At 55.8% G+C, this 20,988-nt stretch overlaps 1 protein-coding gene across 1 annotated transcript in view; it reads left to right on the top strand.

Moving 5' to 3' along the window:
• The window catches only part of CARD10 (caspase recruitment domain family member 10), a 25,741-nt gene extending 9,918 nt beyond the window's left edge, over nucleotides 1-15,823 (top strand). The window contains exons 2-21 of the mRNA XM_009290088.1: nucleotides 1,822-2,040; nucleotides 2,399-2,536; nucleotides 2,857-3,182; nucleotides 4,955-5,137; nucleotides 5,468-5,623; nucleotides 5,751-5,876; nucleotides 6,050-6,244; nucleotides 6,343-6,489; nucleotides 7,269-7,384; nucleotides 7,816-7,856; nucleotides 8,558-8,678; nucleotides 9,165-9,345; nucleotides 10,160-10,283; nucleotides 10,634-10,874; nucleotides 11,181-11,250; nucleotides 11,601-11,700; nucleotides 12,173-12,331; nucleotides 14,510-14,631; nucleotides 15,274-15,389; nucleotides 15,616-15,823. Of these exons, the coding sequence (XP_009288363.1) occupies nucleotides 1,822-2,040; nucleotides 2,399-2,536; nucleotides 2,857-3,182; nucleotides 4,955-5,137; nucleotides 5,468-5,623; nucleotides 5,751-5,876; nucleotides 6,050-6,244; nucleotides 6,343-6,489; nucleotides 7,269-7,384; nucleotides 7,816-7,856; nucleotides 8,558-8,678; nucleotides 9,165-9,345; nucleotides 10,160-10,283; nucleotides 10,634-10,874; nucleotides 11,181-11,250; nucleotides 11,601-11,700; nucleotides 12,173-12,331; nucleotides 14,510-14,631; nucleotides 15,274-15,389; nucleotides 15,616-15,823 (3,089 nt within the window). The remainder of the gene's footprint in view (nucleotides 1-1,821; nucleotides 2,041-2,398; nucleotides 2,537-2,856; nucleotides 3,183-4,954; nucleotides 5,138-5,467; nucleotides 5,624-5,750; nucleotides 5,877-6,049; nucleotides 6,245-6,342; nucleotides 6,490-7,268; nucleotides 7,385-7,815; nucleotides 7,857-8,557; nucleotides 8,679-9,164; nucleotides 9,346-10,159; nucleotides 10,284-10,633; nucleotides 10,875-11,180; nucleotides 11,251-11,600; nucleotides 11,701-12,172; nucleotides 12,332-14,509; nucleotides 14,632-15,273; nucleotides 15,390-15,615) is intronic.
• The last annotated feature ends 5,165 nt before the right edge of the window (nucleotides 15,824-20,988 follow it).

Below are 20,988 nucleotides of genomic sequence, written 5' to 3'. Positions count from 1 at the left end.
CTGCCGCGCCCGTCGGCATCGCCCCGGGGCGGCCGGGGGCGTGGGTTTCGCACGGGCTCTGGGGGTGGTGGTGGGGTGTTTGCTCCTCTTCTCCTCCTCTTTTCCCAGCCACCTCCTCGGGGCTGGCCTCTGGCTCGCCATTCCTCGAAGAGCGCCTTTCGGCTGGCCGAAAGGGGAAGCGCTGCCTCCCCCCTGGCCCTCCGGCCTGGAGGGGCCGAGGCGGGCGGGAGGAGGGGTACCGGCTCCCAGACCCCTTCGCCCTCTCTTTCTCTCTCTGCCGAGCCTGCCTGCCGAGAAGCTGGTTGCAGCTTGCACAGCCGGCTTGGGTTCCTTGGGGAAACACTTTGATTTAAAGGCATAAATCTGCTGCCGAGGAGCAGAGCTCAAAACAGCGCAACTTCTGTGACCTGCTGTTGCGTCTTTCATCTGCATACTTGTGTCCCTGTGGCAAGCAAGCCAGTCCCAAATGAGAGAGATCAGTTTCTGCAAGAAATGCGGTTTGTTTTCTTTATTCAACCTAGCACGATCCAGATCTGTATTGGTATTTAGGCTCCTAAGACCTTTGGTGCTGGAAATCAGACACTTGAGTATCTCTTGTGGATTCAACAATTCTCTTTTCCTGTTATCCTTCATTCAGCAGACCCTGAGCCTCCCATATTTCTGCTTGGAGGATTAACTTCTGCACAGCTCTCTCAGCCATCCTCCTTGCTGTGCTAGTTGGCTGTCTGAAATCGCATGATATCATTCTCGCCACAAGAAAGAAAAAAAAAAACCCAAAATGCAAAGGAAAGTAAAAAGAGTGGGAGATTTCCTTCCCTCTGCCTTCATGCAACATGAACCTCTACGCTGCCCCTGGGAATGTTTGTGTGGCTGGGGTAGGAAAGCTGGACTTTATGCCAGCACCAGAGCGGCAGGTAACGGTGCACACTGGGGAGGAGAGATGGCTTCTAGGTCTCGGAAGATCTTTTGCTGTGCTTTGCCTTGCCAGCTAAAAGGATTTGTGCTGGCCTGTGAAGCAGATTTTATTTCTCAAGTGAAAATAGGTAACGCTGGTTGAGTTGATACACAGCTGGGAAGATAGCTCCTTGCACATACCTGCTCCATCACAGCTTGTAGGACTTAATGGAGCAGGTTCACCACTGCTCTAAGGGTTTTCAGTCCGTTGACTTCAGGGGGTCCCTCTTGCTTTATTTGGTTGACAGAGAGATTGCCTTGTTGCTAACGTATTTTCAGGGCTCCACATGGATGTGTGGAAGATACATGGAAGATACGCTTTTGCGATTCCCCTTTGGCTCCAGTACCTGTAGCCAAGGTGCTCCATGGAATTGTGCCCTTGAGAACTTCAGTTTGGTCACTGACGCTTGGGGCATGCACAGGGCAAATGGATCCCCAGGGAAACCCTCCTCTCCCACCCCAGGATCAGAGAGCATGTCCCGGGCTGTGAAAACTCTTGGTCCTCAGAGTTTCCCGTTGTCAGGGGTGGGGAAAAAGGGAAGATGTGTGATAGTCGGGGGGATTGAAGAATGCTTCAGGGATGAAGATGACATCTTCCCTAGACTTCCTACTGTGTATGCTCCTCACTCGTTTATGTACCACTGCCTTCTGCCTCCTGCATATCTAAGGCCCTGGGTGGACACTCAAGATCCTGCTGGACTGATTTGTATGTAAAATGGCTTCTGATGTATCTGAGTCCCATTTGTAAGACTACTGAATCATTTGCAGGATCATACCTCGACTCATGTTCTCCCATGCCCACTCATGCCTTTTACCCTGTGTTCCTCCATCATTCCTCAGACCTTCTCTTTCCTTTTATCCTCCCAGCCCTGGAGAATGCCCCTCTCCAGGCCTGCAGCCTCTCAGAGCAGGAGGAGGAAGAAGACACCATCTGGGAGAAGATTGAGAGTGCACGGCACCAGCTGACCCGCTCCCTGAACCCTGCGAAGCTCACCCCATACCTGCGCCAGTGCCGCGTGATAGATGAGCAGGATGAGGAGGAGGTGCTGAATTCATGCCGATTCCCTTGCAAAAGCAACCAGACAGGTGGGAGAAAGCACAAACTTGAACTTAGATGGGCCTGGTTTGTGGGGGACAGTGTGGTTTTGACATGCAGTGGATGCTACCCAGCATGTGGTGTTGTGGCCTCCTGGTCCCTCCACTGCAGTGCTACCCCAGCTTTGTTGTTCTCTGAGATGCTCTGCAGCCAGACGTCCCTCTCATCCTCTGTGGGCCTCCCCCTGGGTGCACACAGACGAGGGCAGTGCTCCCACCCCATTCCCTCCTCCAGCCATTCCACCAAGCAGAACTGGTGGAGATGCTATTTCATATCACGAAGCTGGTCTATGCTGTTTTCTCTCTGGTTTGCAGGGAATTCATCCTAGCTCTTTATCCCTTCTTCCAGGTTACCTGATGGACATCCTCCGGCGCCGTGGGAAGCGAGGCTATGAAGCCTTCCTGGAGTCTTTAGAGTTTTACTACCCAGAGCACTACACCCGGCTAACAGGGAGGGAGCCAGCCCAGCGCTGCTCTATGATCCTGGGTAGGGGCAGGTGCTCCGTCCTCCCTTCAGCCGCTGCTCACATGAGAAGGGCCAGAAATCTGTGCATGTGCATGTATAAAGCCCTGGTTCATGCTACCTGTGTGTGAGGAACCCCGACAGCTCTGTGCACTGGATCTGGAAGGGAGGGGACCATATGTACATGTGTGATGGACCATGGTGCTGTAAGCCTGGGACAAGAAGGGCTGCAAACCCACAGGAGAGCTTGGCACCCCTTGATGGAAAACAGAGCGTTGGGTTGCTTTTTTTGGGGTTACACCTGTCTCAGCAGCCAGGACCTGATTCTCCTTTGTCTCCCCCAGATGAGGAAGGCCCTGAGGGACTAACTCAGTTCCTGATGATGGAGGTGAAGAAGGTGAGGGCTCAACGGAAGGAGCACCTGCTGAAGGAGCACCAGCTCCAGGTGAAAAACCAGGCATTGGAGCAAGAGCAGGCCCGGCTGAAGCAGCAGCTGCAGGAGCTCCTGAAGGTGCAGGAACGTTGCCAGCGGCTGAGAGAGGAGTGGGACACCAACAGCATGGAGCTGCTGAGGCTGAAGGATGAGAACTACATGATGGCCATGCGCTACGCACAGCTCTGTGAGGAGAAGAACATGGCCGTGCTGCGGAGCCGGGACCTGCAGCTGGTGGTACGGTCCCGGGGAGTGCAGGGGTTGGTGGTGGGAGGTGGTGGGGGTCTGACGGCCGAGGGAGATGCATGCAGATGTCCATGCGTGGTGGCCCGTGAGCGTGAAGGAGCTGATGGCAGGTGGGACGGGTGTCAGGGTGCATGCCCCCTGAGCCGGGCAGAGCATCCAAGTCATGGGCATGGCATGGGAGACTCGCTGCTGCCCTGGGGCAGCTGAAGATACATCACCTAGAGGAGACAGAACCAACTCCTCAGAGGAGCTGCCAGGGCGATGCCTTCCCCGGCATCTCTCAGCTCTCTCAGCCTGGCCGTTGGTACCATGAGATGCCCTGTCTGCTCCTGCACGCTCTCGCTGCCCTGCACAGCCTGCTCTGCTGATGGGCGCCTGCGCTGTGTCCGGGCAGCACAGGCACGCAGCAGGCAGCTGATTCTGTCAAGCTGTGTGTTTGTATTTACTCCTTCCCTGGGAAAGGGCTTGCATTTTCCTCTTTCTAGTGAGGATGGTGGCTGTGCAGCCAGCCACGCACGGGGCACTGGGTGCGTGCATGCTGCCTAGAGCTGCCCAGCCCACCTTGCTGCTCATAGAAGTGTTTTGGCCCAGCCTTCATCTCCACCCCCCCCGCTGCTCCCCACCGCCTCCTTGTCTCTCTCATGACGTTTGGGAGAATCATACTGCATACCTGAAGGAATTCCTGACACTGCACTCCAGCTGCCAAGTTCTCACCTCCAGCAAACATGCGCCCATTTCCTGCCTGGGCAAGGACAGCCCCACCTTGAACCTATTAATAACCCAGTTTCCTCAGTGCTCTGCTGCCTCCTGGCATTCCCCCCACCAGTCTGGGCCTGGACCTCTCATGCAGCCCCGCGGTTACCTTTCATTCCTCATCCTGCTCTGCCAGCCCTGGGATACTCCCCTACCTTTTATGCAGTATTCCTACCTTTTATGCGGTATTCCTACCTTTTATGCGGTATTCCTACCTTTTATGCGGTATTCCTGCCAATGCCAGCTCCCCTGGGCCTCCTCTGAGCAGGGAGGTGAATCTCTTGTGAGTGACTATGGGGTGCAGGAATCCTGCTGGAAGCAGGGTGGGCCACCAGGTCCCAGCCTGCCTTCCCCTCCTGGCTCCAGGGTCCAGAAGTGACCGGTCCCCGATCACTTGATGAACCCCATCAGTTGTTACAGGTCTGTGAGGACCTCCCTTACTCCTAAAAGTAATGGACCTCCCCTGTCTCCAGTGACATGTTGGTGGAGGAGTGTGAGAGCAGGCCAGGGTGTGATGATGCATCTGTGGTACCCTGCCGCTTCCAGCGGCTTGAGCCTCAAATGCTTCCTAGGCCAGAGGTGACCCCTCCGCACTGGATAGCCTCTAGTGGATTTTTCTGCTGCAAATTTGTTTCTCAGCTGTTCTAGGAGCCGGGAAGCCTTTGAGAGACTCACAGCTGCTGGCCCTGGCAGCGCACCAGAGGTCCCTGGTCCACCCAGGGTCAAGGCACTGAGGATGCCCCAAGGTAGCAAGAAAGTTGTTGCACCAAGAGAGGATCCTGGGACTGAATGCGCTTATGCAAGTACATCTTCCTCCGTTGCCCTGCAGGGAAAAGCTTTTGTGCGCAGCTGTGCTAACCTTGGTCCAATGGCTTCGCGTGGTTGCCCAGCCCTCGCTTTCCTTGCCTCCAGACCCTTTTTCTGCCCAGCGTCTTCTCTGCTTCACTCTCCCGCTAAGGCAGAGGTGCAGGGCTGTGTGTGTCAGACTATGTTTCTTCCCTGGGTTGCAGGTGGACCAGCTGAAATGCAAAGTGACCAGCCTAGAGGAGGAGTGCAGTCTGCTGCGGAAACAGGCGCCTCCGCCGTTGCAGCGAGAGGTGGAGGAGCGGGGCCACCCTGATGCTGTGTCTGAGCTGTGGGCTGAGAACCAGCGGCTCACGGCATCGCTGCAGGAGCTGCAGGGCATGTTGCAGGTACATGACAGGGCAGGGCAGGCTCCAGGTCACCTCCTGTCCTGGTGACCCCCCAGTGCTGGTGACATGAGCACTGGAAAGATGGGGGACATCGCTGTCCCTTCCTCTGAGCATATTGCTTGGCTGTGGTGGCTGCCATTGCTTCTGGGTCTGGGCAGTGATGGGTCCTTGTTTCCAGCTCTGTCACTCTTGGATGTGCTCACAAGTGTGACTTTGTGCCTTGGAGCGCACAGTAGATTAATGCAGGAGTGATGATGGCAGTCATCACTGCCCTGGTCTGGTGCTCCCTTGGTGCTTGTGGTGCAGTGAGGGTACCCTCTCACCTCCTAGACACCCAGTGAGGTCCCAGTGCCAGGCTCTGAGCAGATCCTGCTGGACATCCTGGAGCATGACTGGAAGGAAGCCCAAGATGACCGGCAGGATCTCTGCCAGAAACTCAACTCCCTCCAGAACGAGCTGCATTGGGCCGAAGAGCTGAGGGATAAGGTAGAGCATCCATCACCGCCCCCGTCCCTGTACACTGAGCAGGGCCTGGAAGCGAGGGGAGGGAGGGGGCTGGAAGCCACAGCAATCACTTCCAGGAGGGCTAATGCTCGCTGCTCGCTGTTGCCAGTACCTCCAGGAGGTGGAAGATCTGCAGCTGAAATACCAGACGCTGCAGAAGGACTGTGATCTCTACAAGCATCGTATGAACACAGTGCTGCTGCAGCTGGAGGAGATCGAAAAAGAGCGGGACCAGGTGAATTGCTCTTCCCGCCAGTTCTCCACTTCCCAGCAGGACCAGGGCTTTTGTCTCTGCCGTGGATACCCCCTCCTTCCCCAGTGGATCTTCCCCATCCATGCCAGAGTGGGAGGTGGGGGTTAGTAGTGCAGTTCTCTGCCTTTTCTCACTCTCAGCCTGGCTCCTTGCAGGCAATCCAGAGCCGCGATGGGGTGCAGCTACAATACTCCCAGAGCTTGATCGAGAAGGACCAGTACCGCAAACGGGTGCGGGCCCTGGAGGAGGAGAGGGACGAGCTCCTAAGCAAGCTGAGCCAGGCAGAAGGGCTGAACAGCACGCTGCAGGCACAACTGCAGCGGTGCCAAGGCAGTCGCAGCCTGGGCAAGGTGAGGGTGGCTAGAAAGAAGGGAGAACAGAGAAGGCAGAGGGGTTAGGACTGATTTCTGGGGGATGCAATGGGATGATGGAGTCCCTTCTCTCCCAGATGTGCAGCTCTTCCTACTCCCTCTGCTCCAACCTTAGCAGCACCTGGAGCCTTGTAGACAACCCTACCAGCTTTACAACTGGACTTGTGGATGCACTGGGGGTTTCTGCTATCCCGTTCCCAGGGGATTCGGCCACTCAGAGCATGGTGAGCACTTGATCATGAGAGGCTGACCCTCAGCTGAGGGCAGTGGGGACCCACGCTGCTCAAGAAGGGCACAGAGGCATCAGAGTGGGCTCATCATGGGGCTGTGACTTGGTGGAAGACTGGGCATGGGGTGGTGTGTAAGGTGGGAGCAGGTCGCAGGTGCGAAGCTTTCTTCTCAGTCTCTAACAAACTGGCCAACGCTGCACCAAAGCATGTAGCACTCAGCTGGGTGGGAAAGAGGGGGAAGTGAAACTCTCTTCATCTCATATGACATCCTAGAGATCAACAGCCCCGTGTAAGATGTTATCCTCCCCAAAAAACTGTTTAGTTTACACATGCTGGGGGAGAAATCCCAGCTCTTTTGAATCCTGTAGCAGCACCGTATTGTTTTTAATGGAGTCAGGTTCTTGGCAATTTCCCTTTGACTCTTTGAGCCCTCATCCTAGAGCACTCTCAAGTGGGTAGTCCTACAGGTTACTCACACCTCAGGGTGTGCGGTGGCTAAAAGTGAAATGCAATTACAAGGTTGGCTATTCCTTTCATCTGCTACTACTCCTATAGCTTGTACATTGCAAAAAGATGGGGATGCAGTGTTGTGCATCTCCATCCGTGCTCTCTCCTTGGGAAAACAAGATGCCCCTGGGTGTTTGGAGGGAGGTGGATGATCCCTGAAGAGGCATGTGGTACCCTAGGAGCTGTTTGCAACCTCTCCCAAAGGGAGGGGAGAGGTGGTGCTGGGTGTTGGTGTTAGCAGGCATCTCTCTCTCACTCTGCCCAAGGAGGTGACTCCCGACAGTGAGAAGGATATCAACCGCCTTTCCACCTTCCCTTTTCCTCCTTGTATTGGCTCCATCCTCCGTCGGCAGCGGGAAGACAGGTGCATGCCCTACAAAAGGTGATTACTGGGGGCTGCTTGAGGCTGTGTCTCCTCTGGGGGGGGTTTTAGGGGCCAGGGAGAGCAGGCTGGCAGGGGAGGGGGGAGCCTGGAGTGGGGACTGGGACTGAGAGTGGGAAGGCTGGCTGGGAGCTGCCTGCTGGCTGGGGGGGGTGCTTCTAGGGGAGGGGAGGGGGGAGCCTGGAGACTGGGACTGAGAGTGGGAAGGCTGGCTGGGAGCTGCCTGCTGGCTGGGGGGGTGCTTCGGGGGGGGGGAGCCTGGAGTGGGGAACTGAGAGTGAGAGTGGGAAGGCTGGCTGGGAGCTGCCTGCTGGCTGGGGGGGTGCTTCTGGGGAGTGGGGGAAGGCTATGGGGATAGGGTTGAGAACAGGATGCAAACAGGCTTTGGAAAAGCTGCTGCGTCACAGCTCACCTTTGTGTCTCCTTTGTAGCTTGTCCTGTGGCTCCTTTAGCAGCATTGAAGATGCAACAGGTACCAGGGTGGGGGCTTTCCCCAAAGGGCTTAGCTAAAAAGAAGTGGTGGCTGTGGGGAGAGGGGTTGGACAACTGACCCTCCCTCGCGCCTTTGGTTTGTGCAGCTCACTGCGAGGGCTCCGCACCTGTAGCAGGGTGCTGTGGACCCACACGTCCCCTCCACTGCTATGCCAGGCACAGCAGCTGGAAAAGCTGGCTTGTCCTCTGCAGAACAGGTAGCTATTCACATCAGCTCTGTTTAATTCATGGAGAGCTGCGTTTGATGGAGAACTTGATGTGGAGTTGAGGGAGTAGGTAACAGAAGAGAGAAATGCCTTTGCCCTGGCGTGTTATTGGGTTGTACAACCCTGGGTGATGGGTTGCAAATCTCCTGGAGTAGAGCTCCTGGTGCTGGCAGGTCCTGTGGTGGGTGCTGGTGGCTGATCTCCTTCAGGCACATCCAGGTGGCCATGGCTGCTGCTGCCTTCTGACCGAAACGCTAATGAAGGGAGCAAAGATTTGCTTGTTCTCAGGAGACACGGGAAACCCTTTCCAGGAGGGTGACCATTCAAAGCCTCCCTGCAGCCTCAATTTCCCAGTCAGATGCTAGAAAATGCCCAGGAGGGGTGTGACAGACCCTTGCCACCCCGAGAACGTGAGCTCCCTGCAGCGCTCGGAGAGGTGATGTGCCCCCTCTCTCCCTCTTGCTCTCTTTCCTAGGCAGTGGTTTTGCTAGCGCCTCGCTTGGGGCCTTCTCCTCTTCTTCCAGCAGCACCTACGCCAGGGTGAAGTCGGAGATCTGCTTGTCCACGCTTCCCAGCCATGAGGAGGTCACCAGGAGGTGACTGCTGCTCTCTGAGCTAGGCACTCTGAACCGGCTGCTTGGGGGGACGTTTTGCGGTGCTGGGGGACCACGCTTGGGAGGTCTTTCCTTACTGCTTTGCGGGCTCTTTATTGCTAGTGGGAGAGGAGAGAAATGACGATCCTATAGTCCTTGCTTCCTAGCAGGATGCCATTTTTTTGTCCTGTCCCATATGTTATGGCAGGGGTGGGGATGTTGCCCTGGGCAGGACACACATCTGTCTAGGTAGGGAGAGGTCCAGGGGAGCCCAGCTTGGCTTTGGTGTTGGGGCTGGTGAGGTGGAACGGGTGATGGGGGTTCATAAGCTCCGTGTGTGTGCCCTGGTGATGGCTGTGAATCGTGAGCTCTGTACCTCGTGGCCCTCAGTACAATAAACACCCTGTAGCTTGACACAAGGTGTGGGGGACCGGTTCTTAGAAAAGGCAGCAAACTTCAGTTGCTAGACTTGGTGTTTCTCTTTGCCAGGTCACTGGTGGTACAGCTCACTAGTGTGGGTCACCCCAGCAACCCCCCACCCCAGGAGAAGAGGCTTGGAGCAGACATCTCCATCCTTGGAGGGAACAGGACAGGGATTTACGTCCAGTGGGTCAAGCCAAGCTCACGGGCCGAAGATGCAGGACTCAGGGAAGGGTGCCGGCTCATTGAGGTGAGTCTGGGAATGGGCTCGCTTTGTGGGTTTGCAAGGCATCTGGGATGATGCAAGGAATGCGGAGCGAGCCCCAGTGCAAGCTGGCAGCTACCCAGCTTGAAGTCCAGCTCCATTTCTCTTGTTTCCCAGGACTGCTCCCTGCCTAGAGCTTTATGCAGCACAAACACCCATCCAGGTCTCATGGCACTCGAGTGTACCTGCGCATGTAAAAATGCTGAGACCTTCTGAAACACTTCTTTCTGCTCTGGGGGGGGACAAACAAAAAGGAGTCACACAGATTAAGATGGCAATGTGGCTATATGTCCCTGGAGTTGTCTGTCACCTTGTAGTATTTCAGAGCAGTTTGCATCCTGCATCCTGCACATGTCCATTGTGAAGCGATCAATTCTAGAATGACATTTCTCAGGCCTTCATGACCTCTCTGAGCTATAGAGAATAATTGCTCTGAAGTAAGCTCCTGGAGGGAGGGGAGAATGACACCACTTGAAATTCAGCTACGCTACTTGAATTAATATCCCACCTGTAACTGAAAATAAACCAGCTCTCCCGCCCCCACTCCCACATGTGTTCATGCACACACGTTTGCTTTCACAGCAGCCTGGCATCCGGACTGGGTGGTGGCTGGCAGCAGGTATTTCAGAGGCAGAGGAGGGAACCAGAGGCAGACTGAGGATGCCTTGTCCTCAGGTAGAGCTTTCCCTGGGCCTGCCTTGCTCTGTAACGTCTCTTGGGTAACCCTGATGGGTGAGGTAGCTGGGGGCAGAGCCTGCTCTTCCAGCCCCTAGGTCTAACGGCATCAGGTCCTTGCTAGCTGAGGGTGCCGTCGTTGAAGGAAGAGGTGCTTTCCCTGGAGAACTGCACGCGGGAGGTCGCCTACCTGAGCCTGCTGCATTGGGATGAGCCCTCCAGTCTTGTCTTCCAGCTGGACCTGGAAGGTAAGGCCCTGGCAGCTGGGTCTCCTTTGAGTCTGAGCTCTCTGCCTCCCTTTCCAGATCCTCCACCCAGCCCTGGAGGTAAATCTCAGTTATTCTCTCTCCTTTCCTGTTTGGTCCTAGGCCACCATGTGTGACACAGGGGTTGGCCGTAGCTCCGGTAGCTTTCCCTGTCTCGTGTGACATGTGCATCCTCTGAGTTACAGGATGGAGGTACAGACCTTCTGTCTGTTTGCCTCCTCTGCACCCCCCATCCCAATCTGTAGCATCACAGCTGTGCTGGGGACTTGCCTATCTTGTCGGTGACAGTTGTCTCCTGTGTCCCCACCGATGACCTATATCTCCTGCTTCAGGATACCAGCCTCTGCGGGAAGCCCTAGAAGAAGGGAAGAAGTTTTCTGGAGACTCGTTCTATGTACGCACCAACCTGTCCCTCCTGGAGCCATCAGACCCTTACGCGCTGTGCGTCAAGTGTCGGGAGATCCTCCATGTCACAGACACCATGCACAAAGGGCGGCTGGAGTGGTACTGTTCCCGCGTCGATCCCTTGACCATGCGTGACCTGGACAAGGGGACTGTGCCCAACTACAGCAGGTAACCAGGGCGAGGAGGAAGGCAGGAGGGGTACCTGGGGTACCTACCCCATTTATCTGTGGTGAGCATCCCCTAGGAGTCCTGAGGGGTGCAGACTCGCCTTTTCATAGTGTGGGCTGCCCAAGCCTTGTATGGGGGACCAGTGTGGTAGTATTTGGGTGCCTTTGAGAGACTGGGAGGTTGAGTGAGGGCTTTGATATGCCTGTGTTTCAGTGGGTCTCTGTCTGGTTTGGCGAAGAGGTCACAGCAGGCTACGATCCCTGGGGGCTCTAGAGTTGCTTGAGTGCAACCTCTCTGTCTTTTCAGGGCTCACCAGCTTTTGAAGATCCAGGAGAAGGGCCAGATGCCTGGGCAGCAGAGGGGCCACAGAAATAACGTAAGCCAAAGAAGCCAGCAATGAGCACCATGTGTGTGTGCCTATGGCCACCCCACCACCTCGGCATGCAATCTGTCCCACTCTGTTGGTAAACCGACTCGTATAGAGGTGGCAGCTGGGTTAGCAAGCAGAGCAGGGGCTTATAGCCCAGGCAGTGTTACTGCTCTGTGGCTGCTTTCCTACCCCCTCCCCACTTCCCAGACTGAACCTGATGGGCGGCAGACCTGGTCCCGTGCTTTTTGTATGTGTGCTCCATCCCCTTTGACAGCGGGTGTTCTGCAGCCAGCTCTGTGTGTGTGTGTTTGAAATTGTCTATGCTCTCAGCTTTATTGCCCTCACTTTCTCCTCAGCTAAAGAAACGGGCCTTGGACCAACTGCGCCTGGTGAAACCCAAACCGCAGAGGAGCCCAGAACAGCCCCCTCAGCAGCTGTGGCTGGACCCCTGCTCAGGTGAGCTGTTACCCTGCACCTGCCCCATCACCTTTGGAGACCCAGTCGTCCCCTGTGAGCACTGAAGGGACGCTGGCATCTGGGATGCCTCAGTCTCTTTGCTCAGGATCCCTCTAATAACCCTACTAATGGGATTTTGGGAAGCTCATGCTCCTTTTCCTAGGCTTTATGGGGCTTTGCATTGCTTCTGTGGTTCTTGGGGTCATCTAACTTTTTGTGGAGAATAAACCAGTGTGTAACTCAAGGGAGTCCCAGGAAATGGGCAAGGGGGGCTACAGCCAGGGTATCTGCCTGTGGGTGAGTGTTGTAACCAGGGTAGGATCTCTCCTGGGACATAAGATGGTTGATAGGTGCCTCCATGAGTCAGGATGAGGTGGTGGTAGAGGAAGAACAGGATGGTCTGTGGGCTAGTGGCAGCCTCATCTCCCATGTTCTCACCTTTGGCTTTCTCTTCTTCATTCCTGTCTTCCAGACCCGGACATGAGCCTGAAGCCTTACAGCCTGGTGCGCCCTGTGGTGGTCAAGACACCCCGTCCTGTGGTGCTGTCACCTAACTGCATTGCACCACGGCTCATCAGGAACCTGCTGGACTTGCCCACCTCTCGCCTGGACTTCCACATGTGCCCAGCAGGTAGGCAGCAATGAGTGGTTGACATGTCCAAGGCTGTTTCAGGAGCCTATGGCTACCTATGAGGTAGAGTACACAAGCCTCCTACTTCCCAGGGCTGCTTTCCCATTTTACCTCCTGCCACTTAGCCATACGGTGGAAAGCCAAGATGTTGCTCAAGTATGTCACTTCTGCGGAGGCCTTGGTGAGTCCAATTCAGGGAAGAGGTGCTTTTAGTCCCGGAAGTATGAGACGTGGTCTCATGGGACTCTTGGAGAGGACGTGAGGCATCTCTTCAGTGGCTAAGTGTGGGGGTCTCTCAGTCTTCCTAGACAATACCCGTTGACAGGTCACCTTTTTGGGCTGAGTATCTTCAAGATGTTCCCTCCTATTTTTAACTGTGTCCTATCCCTTTGGCCCACAGGGAAGCCACCCCTCTCTTCTGGTCTCCTGGGGCATGGGGATCCTCTCTCTTCCCTTGAGCGGGTGGCGGTGGCATTGCCTTGCTGCTCCGGGTGGCTCTTCCCAGAGATGAAACCCCTGGCTGAGGTGGGATCTGCAGGTTGACTTCATACCAGTTCTTCCTTCCCAGGAATGAGAGGACCCAGCCTTAGTGCTGCTGTCCCCTTCCTTCTGCCAGCAGCGTGAGGCTGACACACTGCTGCAGAGGCTGCTGGGGAAAGGGCTTTTTTCCCATAGGGAATTTTCACAGAGGACAACTCCTTCTTTCCCCCTTCCTCCTCCCTTCTCCATCTGTCTCCTTTCCCCGTGTTTAGAGTTCTCCCTTTGCCAACTGCAGGACTGAAAAATGAGTCGGTATATTTTTTTGGGGTGGTGGTGATGGAGGTAGTGAAAAATCTCTGGTTTGCTGAAGAAGGACGGCTCTGCAGATTTTGGCCACTGGGCTCCTTATCTGAGTGACTTGGCCATATATCCTGTCCTACTGAGCCCTCTGCAGGGTCCTCCTCACATTGCATGGGGACATGCTTTGAAGCCATTACTGCGGCTGGGGACTTTACACCGGGGGCAAAAACTCTGTTTTCCTCTGCCAGTTTTGCCTGTTGCGAGGGAAGGAAGGTGATCTGGGAGCCCCGAGCTGTTTCTCTTTTCTTCGCTGCCTGTATTTTGCCTTGGAGAACTCCCCAGCCAGTGCAGAGCCTGCTGCTCCCAAAGGACAGATGGCTTTGTGGTATCCAGCTCTACCTGAGAAGTACCCTTTGTCACCAGGCAGAGGTAGCAGAGGATGCCCACTCAGCCTGGGGCTTGGGAGAGCTGGAACATGCTCTGGACCCAATTCCAGGCATGCCTTTTCCTAAATACATTACTTTGTTTCTGTCTTAGGGGTGAGCAGCTCCTAAAAGCCTTGTTAGGTTCCCTGCTTGTGTTTCAGTGGCAGTGTGGGCAGCTGCCTAGAGCAGCATGGTCAGCAGGTAGAGCCCGGCGCCTGCTTCAGCCACGCCAGGCTGCAGAGCCTGTGGCTGCCAAGTGAGGTCTCTGTGCGTGCATTGTCTTGTCTTCTGGTGGGAGTTACCAGCGGCACCTGGCAGTCATTGCTTCGACCACGCCGGACCTCGCTGTCCTGCCAGCTCTGCCCCCAGTTCTCTCCCTCAGCATCACCTCTGCTCCTGTCCTGCCTGGTGTTGCCTTGGCTGCTGGGTGCTGTCGTTCTGCCTCTGAGCGGGGGGAGCTGACTCAGGCTCCGACAAAAGGAGGTTCAGCTTGCCCCCAATCTTCCTCTCACTCTCCTGCGTGCTCCCCTTGCTTCCCCAGCCCTGCCACTCACTGGAGCCATCTACAAGCCCATGCAGCTCACAAACCCTGCAGAAAACCTACCTGGCAAATTAAAGTGATTATTTTTCTGCCATCTCTGTTATGAAGAGGGTGGGACAGTGTGGCAGTGGGGAAGGGGGAATAATGGCTGTGAGCTGGCTTAGGCTGCTGCGGTACCGCAACACAAGTGCTGCTCTTGCCCTGCAAGGTGTCTTCAGCTGTGATATCTTGCTTGTTCTGTACACAGAAAGGTGCAGGAGATCCATGCCAATGTGTAATGTTGTATAATTAGACTCACTCTCCAGAATCCATAAACAGTGAACTCGATAAGCATCAGCGCGGCAGCAAACGTGCAGGATCTGAGGTAGAAAGTGCATGCAAAAGGGAGAAGGGGCTGATGTTTCCCTTTTCATATCTCCTCTTGGCTCGCAGAGAAGCTGACAGAAGGGGATCCCAGCGCTACCCACGCTCAGGAGCACCCTGTGTCTAGAAGTGCCCCCCAGGACTGGAGAGAGAGCAGGCAAATCCGCATGATCCGAGAGGCAATGGAGAAGGTGCTGAGCTGTTTGGTGTGGGGAGAGAGGGCCAGGGTGGGGCACCCCATTCAGATTGGAGGAGAGGAGGGGACAGCGGAGCAGGGGAAGAGGGAGGGCGGTGTGGTGATAGAGAAGGAGCTGCTTGCTTGGGGACTGTGTAATTTGGAGGGTTTTTTAGGTCCAGGTGCTGTGGGGTTGTGGAGCAGCAGATACAGACTTTTCCCTGAGTCTCTGTTGAGCTCAGGTGAAAGAAATGGCAACTGGGGATTCGTGGGGGAGGTGGTGGGAAATGCCACACACAGAATTGACTTCCCTGCTCTCACATTCCTCATCTTCACCAAAGCGGCAACAGCTCTGCTCAGGGCAGATGGAGAAATATGGGGCTGTAGGTGACAACGGTGACAAAGGGGATGTGAAGATGGGCTGTGGCTGAGCGAGGGGTCTGGTGGGCTCTTGGGTTGGTGGTGATGGATTGGGTGACCCTGCTCTTTCATTCTCCCCTTCCCTCTTGGCCCTGTCTGTAAATCCCACATTTAATGGAATTACTATTGGAAAAGCAATGATATTTCACAGTATGGGGTTTGATTTAATGTAACTGTCAGGGGCTGGGGTTATTTTTTCTCCATTTAAATCAGTAAATCTGTTCAATTTCCCTTCCAGAATAAACACTGCCTGCTAGAGCTGGGAGTTCAGAGTGTGAGGGATCTAATTAAAAGTGAAATATACCCCGTCGTTATCCATGTCGAGGTCACAGAGAAGAACGTTAGAGGACTCAGGTAAGAAAAGACAGAGTGGCATGGATGAAGGGTATTGCAGGAGGAGAGAGAAGGGAGAAACAAGGACTGGGGTGGGAGCACTAGCTCTGTGTGTTGGGGTGGGCCGCTGTGAGGGGAAAAAAGGGCAGAAAAATTGGCTTTGTGTGCATGTGAGGGAGTTCCTGGGTGTTTTTGCCATGCCGTCTCTCTATGCCAAGGGTAACACTTGTCCCCGTGTTTTCCCCAGGAGCTTGCTGGGGAAGGTGGGACAGCGGGACTCGGAGGTGCTGAAGGTGTGCCGCAGTGCGGAGCAGGCTCTCCACACTCTGCCGTGCTCCTGGGCCCGCGTGGAGCCCCACGCCTGGAGCCACGCTGAGGAGCTGCCCAAGGTGGTTCGGGGATGCATCTTCCAGGAGCAAACCCGCCCACTGTGGATCGAGGAGGGCGACGACTGAGCTGGGGGTAGCAGAGCGGGCACTGCCAGCTACCATCCCCAAGAGATATTCTCGGAGGTCCCTGCCTCCCCAAGCTCCTCCAGGTAGCGTGTCCTTCCTCCCCGAGGGGATGCCGGCAGCAAAGGCCCACAGGGGTAGCCTTTCTGGTCCCTTTGAGGCCACCAAGAGCCGGGGCATAACACATGCTGCCTCCCCAGTCTGAGCTTTCTGTATTTTATTGGAGAGATGTCTTCCACCATCATGGTGGAAACCACCCTTGTGAGCTGTTCCCCATCACCTTGGGCTGCCGTTGTCTGGTACGTGGTCACATCGCCAGATGGGGAATGTGGGGGAACTGTGTAGGATCAGGCTGTGTAGGAGCATATCTCACAAACATTTTAAGCCCTTCCCCCATCACCTCCGTCTCTCCTGCCCTGCAGCACTGTGTGCTCTGGGTCCCCTCTTCCCCTGTCTACCTCGCCTCCGGCCCCACGGTGCAGGGAGCACAGCTCATGTGCCAACACCCTGCCGCGGCTGAAGTGACACTAAGCTTGCAACAAACCCTCGTTTTATAGGAGCTGTACTCTTTATTGCTTGTAAATTATTAATGGAGCCTTTTATTGGCAAACCACATATAAAGGAGAATTAAATACCATTCATCATGGGAATGGGTGGCAGGCTATGGGCTTGTGTGTTACTGGGAGGATTTGGGTGATGCACGACAGTGTGTTTTTCTTCCTCGTCTAGCTGAGGCCCAACTGCCCAGGCCTCCAGGGGAAGGAGGGAGCACTGCTCTTGCTGTTATAGGGCAGCAAGAGGTGTGGGGAGAGGGCAGGTGGGTTGTGCCACAGACCTAGCTCCGTCCCATTTCTACTTGCCCCCTGTTTTTCAGTCCCTTGCCTCTCCCTAGTGCTGATGTTGGCCAGGTTGCTCTGGGAAAGCCAGAGAAAAGCTCACTTGATGTGTCTGGCTGAGGTGCCTAGAGCTTCGCATCCTTCCATGCCCTGGTTATCGTGAAGTGACAAGCCAGCTACCTTGTCCTCCTGGGGGACAGTAGTGAGACTGAGCCCAGCCACACTGCCAGGAGATTGGAGATCCTCTTGCCCCTCCAATGGGGGCTGTTCTCACTGTGACATGGGGCCGAGTGCGGGTTCAGATTCTGGCAGAGGGAAGATGGAGGGTTTGGGTATCAGCAGCCGTGCTCACCCACCCTGGCACGGTCCTGACTCCTAACCAACTGCTGTTATTAGCCCTGCTGTGGGAAAGGGGGTCCAGGATACCCACGCCATGGAGAGGTGGTGGTTGTGGTGGTAGATCATCTTTCCTGGGGCATGCAAGAGGAAAATGGAACCTGTGGCTCTGGGAGGCTTCGTGGGGCACGAGCCCTGGCAGACGGCTGAGCCCACTGCTCCTGGGATCAATGGGAGAAGATGGGCAACCAGCCCCAGAGAGTCAAGTCCTCTCTGTATCTTCCTTGCCCCTGCTATTAGGGCACTGCTAGTGCCATGCACATTCGAAGCTCTGAGCAAAGATTAACTTGTTATCTTCACGGGTCCCCTGTGTGGTGTTATTTCAGGCTCTAAACCAGTTGCCTGTGTCTTTTATGAGGACGAGAGTGAATGGGGGGAGGAAAGAAAATGAAAAGATTTTAACCTGCAGTCACTCAAATGTAGAGCAAAGACCCAGCTCTGCCCTGGAGCAATGCAGCTCTGCTCCCGGGATGGGGGAACTGGTGTAACACATGGCTCCAGATGAAAGCTCCCAAATGACATCCACTCCAGGGGATGCAGCCCGAGCATCCAGGCACAGCCAGCGCCCTGGGAGGGTGCTTGCCCTGCAGGCAAACAAAGTGGGACTCTTGTTGAGCTGATGAGAAGACAAGTCCCAAAGCAAGCTCCCATCCACCCCGGGCTGGATTTGGAGATTAGAACCCACATCTTTGTAGGGAAAAAAGTAGCGCTTGAGTACCCAGGGAAAATATTCCACGTGAGGCACTCTGATTCGGGGCTTGACAACTCCTCCTGCTCCTGCTGGCACTGGGAACCATCCCCAGCCTTATGGCCTAGGCTGAGGGTGGTTAAGAGCAAGCCCCCACATTTTGGGTAGTCAGGCTGCGCTCCCAGCTTGGTGCCTGCTAACCCCCACCCCCAAATAAACAGACGTCCCTCAGCACCTCCCTAGGCCATCGGTGTTGTCAGGAGGGAAAGGGACGCAGAGGAAGGTTGCTGGGAGGCAGATTGGCAGTACCCAGCTCTCCAAGCAGCAGGCGGCACTGCCTCGCCTGCTCCCAGGCTTCTTACAGGTCCTCTCTTTATCCGTCTTGTCTCCCCTGAGGCTTTCAAAATCCAGCTTCAAATCGTTCTGGACACGGGTGAGAAGCAGGGCAGAGGGCTCCAAGGCAAACATTAATGACCCTCCCACTGCCCTGCACACCCCCCAGCCCACCTTTTTTGTACCTCTTGGGGGGTGGCTGCCTGCTCGGAGGAATGAGTCACGGGTTAGGTAACAGGCAGAATGCAATTAGCAGCCCTGGGCACCAATTACCAGCTGTAACAGCCTTGTGCAAGCCCCTGTAATGAGTCACTGAGAGCAAGATTTCTCCCTCCAGGGAGGGGATCGGCAAGGCAGCATGTGTGTCACCCTGGGAAGTCACCAGCCCTTTCCACGCTGCCCCCCTGGCCTGGCAGAGCTGCAGCAGTCTGGGGTCTCTGTCCCATGCACCGCCCCCCCCGAGGATGGGTCAGCCAGCTCGCCCCGGGACAGGACTGGGCACTGAATGGCCCCCCCATCCCTGGCACCCCAGCAGAAAAAGGTGTCTCACAGCGCAAGAAGCAGGCTGTGCTCACCTCTAGCGTTGGGCATATTCTGGTTTGTACATGGTTGGGTCTGACCTGTTCTGCTGCCCGGCGCCATGCTCTGTACAAGGCAGCTTTGAATCGTATTTGTATGTCTTTTGGGGACATCGCTAAGGATCCTCTGCCTATGTCCCCCTTTCCCTCCCAGCTGATCTTCTAGGCCAGGGCTAGGAGGTGCTGCTGCAGGATGCCTGGGAGCCATGGAAGCTGCCTTTACAGCTGCCTGGGGCTGCCGGCGTGTGGCTGAGGCACTCGGAGAGGTTAATTTCTGCTTCAGGAGCAGTGGCTAGCCATGGGAGCAATCCCAGTATTTAGCACAAAGGCAGCTGATCAGTCATACCAGCTTCACATCCCTGCAGTAATGTAAGGCCTGAAGGTGAATGACTCCCCCCGCCCTGCCCCAAATCAGTGTAAGAAAGCATTGCTATTCAAAGGCATCTAAATATAAAACCTGCAGGGACCCTCCAAAGGGATATGGGAGACGCTCTGGAGGTGTTCTTGCTTCAGGGGAAGGCTAGGAGTCTTGGAGACTGGGAGAAATACATGGGAGGAGGGAGGAGAAGTGGATTCAGTGGTTTCTTCCTTACAAGAGAAAGGGAGAGGCTGGGGTGGGGTGAATGTGTGTGCATGAGCACACAGTTTTAGCCCTGCAGGGAGGTCTTCCCTGTGTGCCTGGAAAGTGTCAGTGTCCGGACACATGGTGGGAGTATGGAACAGAGGGACCCTGATCCCTTCCCTGACCCCCTTTTCTAAGTTCCCATGATCTGACATGTGCATGGGGGGGCCCTTTGCCACATGGAGCCATGTCCCCCCCCATTTCCCCCAGGTCCCCATCTTATTACTTTTTATTTTTTTGGTATGCTGAGATTGGATGCCCACAGCTTGCAGCTCCCTGAGGAGGCGCTCTGATTTCAGCAGCTTATGTAGAGCACTACCATCCTGCTGTCCCCACGCTCGCTGCCACAGGGAAGCTGGGGTGGGGGTGCGGGTGTCATCCCCCTCCTGGGCTGGTTGCCTCTCTGTACTCCCCGGCTGCTCTGTAAAGTGGCCTAGAGGTAGTGTGAGGGGGACCTTCATGGTCATCCACCCTGTATCTGACTGAACCAGCAACAGCACGCAGCAATCTGCAGTGCTGACCCCAAAATTTCCCATCTGCAGTGGTCTTTGCCCTGGGGGGGTCTTTCATGCCTTTCAGGGTCTCTGACATCCCCCTACCCAGGGAAAGCCTTCTCTGTGCAGGACTTGCTCAGCTATGCTCACTTGTTCTGTGTCGTGGCCCCAGACTGCTCTCCTGGCCTCGTTGGCCTTGTTGGGAGCCGGGGGGCTGGAGTGAAGGTGGCACAGGGAAGATGTACAGCCATGCCCAACGGTGGGAGGTGGTGCTGGTGGGGAAGGAGCTGGAGATGCCAGTTCACTGCTGTGCCTGTGGGACTCTCTGGGGTTCTCCACAGAGGGAGAGGACACCCCCTTTCTTGCCCAGGGAAGGGGAAAACGAAGCATCATCTTGGACAGCACAAGAGCCACAAGGGACAAGTTGCTGAGCTCAGCCCTGTTGCAGGGGGCAAGGACCTGTGTGGGATATAAACCCAATGGTGATGCTGAGCCATGGACACTGAAAGGGAGGTGGCAGGCCCTCCCTCACACTCTCTGGTGCCCGTGTACCTGTTCCTGTGAGTGTCCCTGGCTCTGCAGCCACCTGGGCAGCAGACTGTCCTTGGGCATCCCTGCTGGGGATATGAGATGGGGGGTGGAGGGATGGTGGCTGGAGGCAGAGAGAAAGGGACCTTCAAGAGTGAGAGGGTTGCGGTCATGGTTTGGGGAGATGGGAGACTCTGGAGCATATCGGGGGGGGCAGGAGGGGACACACAGTCCTGCTTTGGGGAGGCAGGGTGGGGTTAAAGGGCAGGGGCAGCAATTCAGAGCACTGCCCACAGGAAAAGTGAGGCTGGGGGAATTCCTGGGGAAACATCGTTCTTCCCAAGAACAATATAGGACTCTGCGCCTTAACTTCACCCGAGCCCACATCCGTGCCACCTTCCCCTCCTGCAAGAGCGCAGGGCTGAGCAGGGCTGCAGAGATCGGGCTGGGCTGTCACAGAGGAGCAGGAAAAACTGTCAAGCAACAGGTTTGTCCTCCCAGATCAGCTGCTTGTCACCTCGGGGATGTCCCAGCCCGGCCATGCCCTGGTGAGGCAGACCCACCGTCAGACCCAGGGCTCCCCCCTCTCCATCTCCTCCCCATCTCCATCACCCTCCATCCTCTTCCTCCCCCGGGGCTGGCGCCCCGCCCCGTGCCTGGAGGCGGGGCCGGGGCCGGGGCCGGGGCCGGGGC

This window comes from Aptenodytes forsteri, unplaced genomic scaffold (genome assembly GCF_000699145.1).
Source record: "Aptenodytes forsteri isolate BGI_AS27 unplaced genomic scaffold, ASM69914v1 Scaffold284, whole genome shotgun sequence".
In the NCBI taxonomy this organism is placed as follows: Eukaryota; Metazoa; Chordata; class Aves; order Sphenisciformes; family Spheniscidae; genus Aptenodytes; species Aptenodytes forsteri.
Note: the sequence above shows the minus strand (reverse complement) of the source record. Positions and strands in the feature narration are given on the sequence as shown.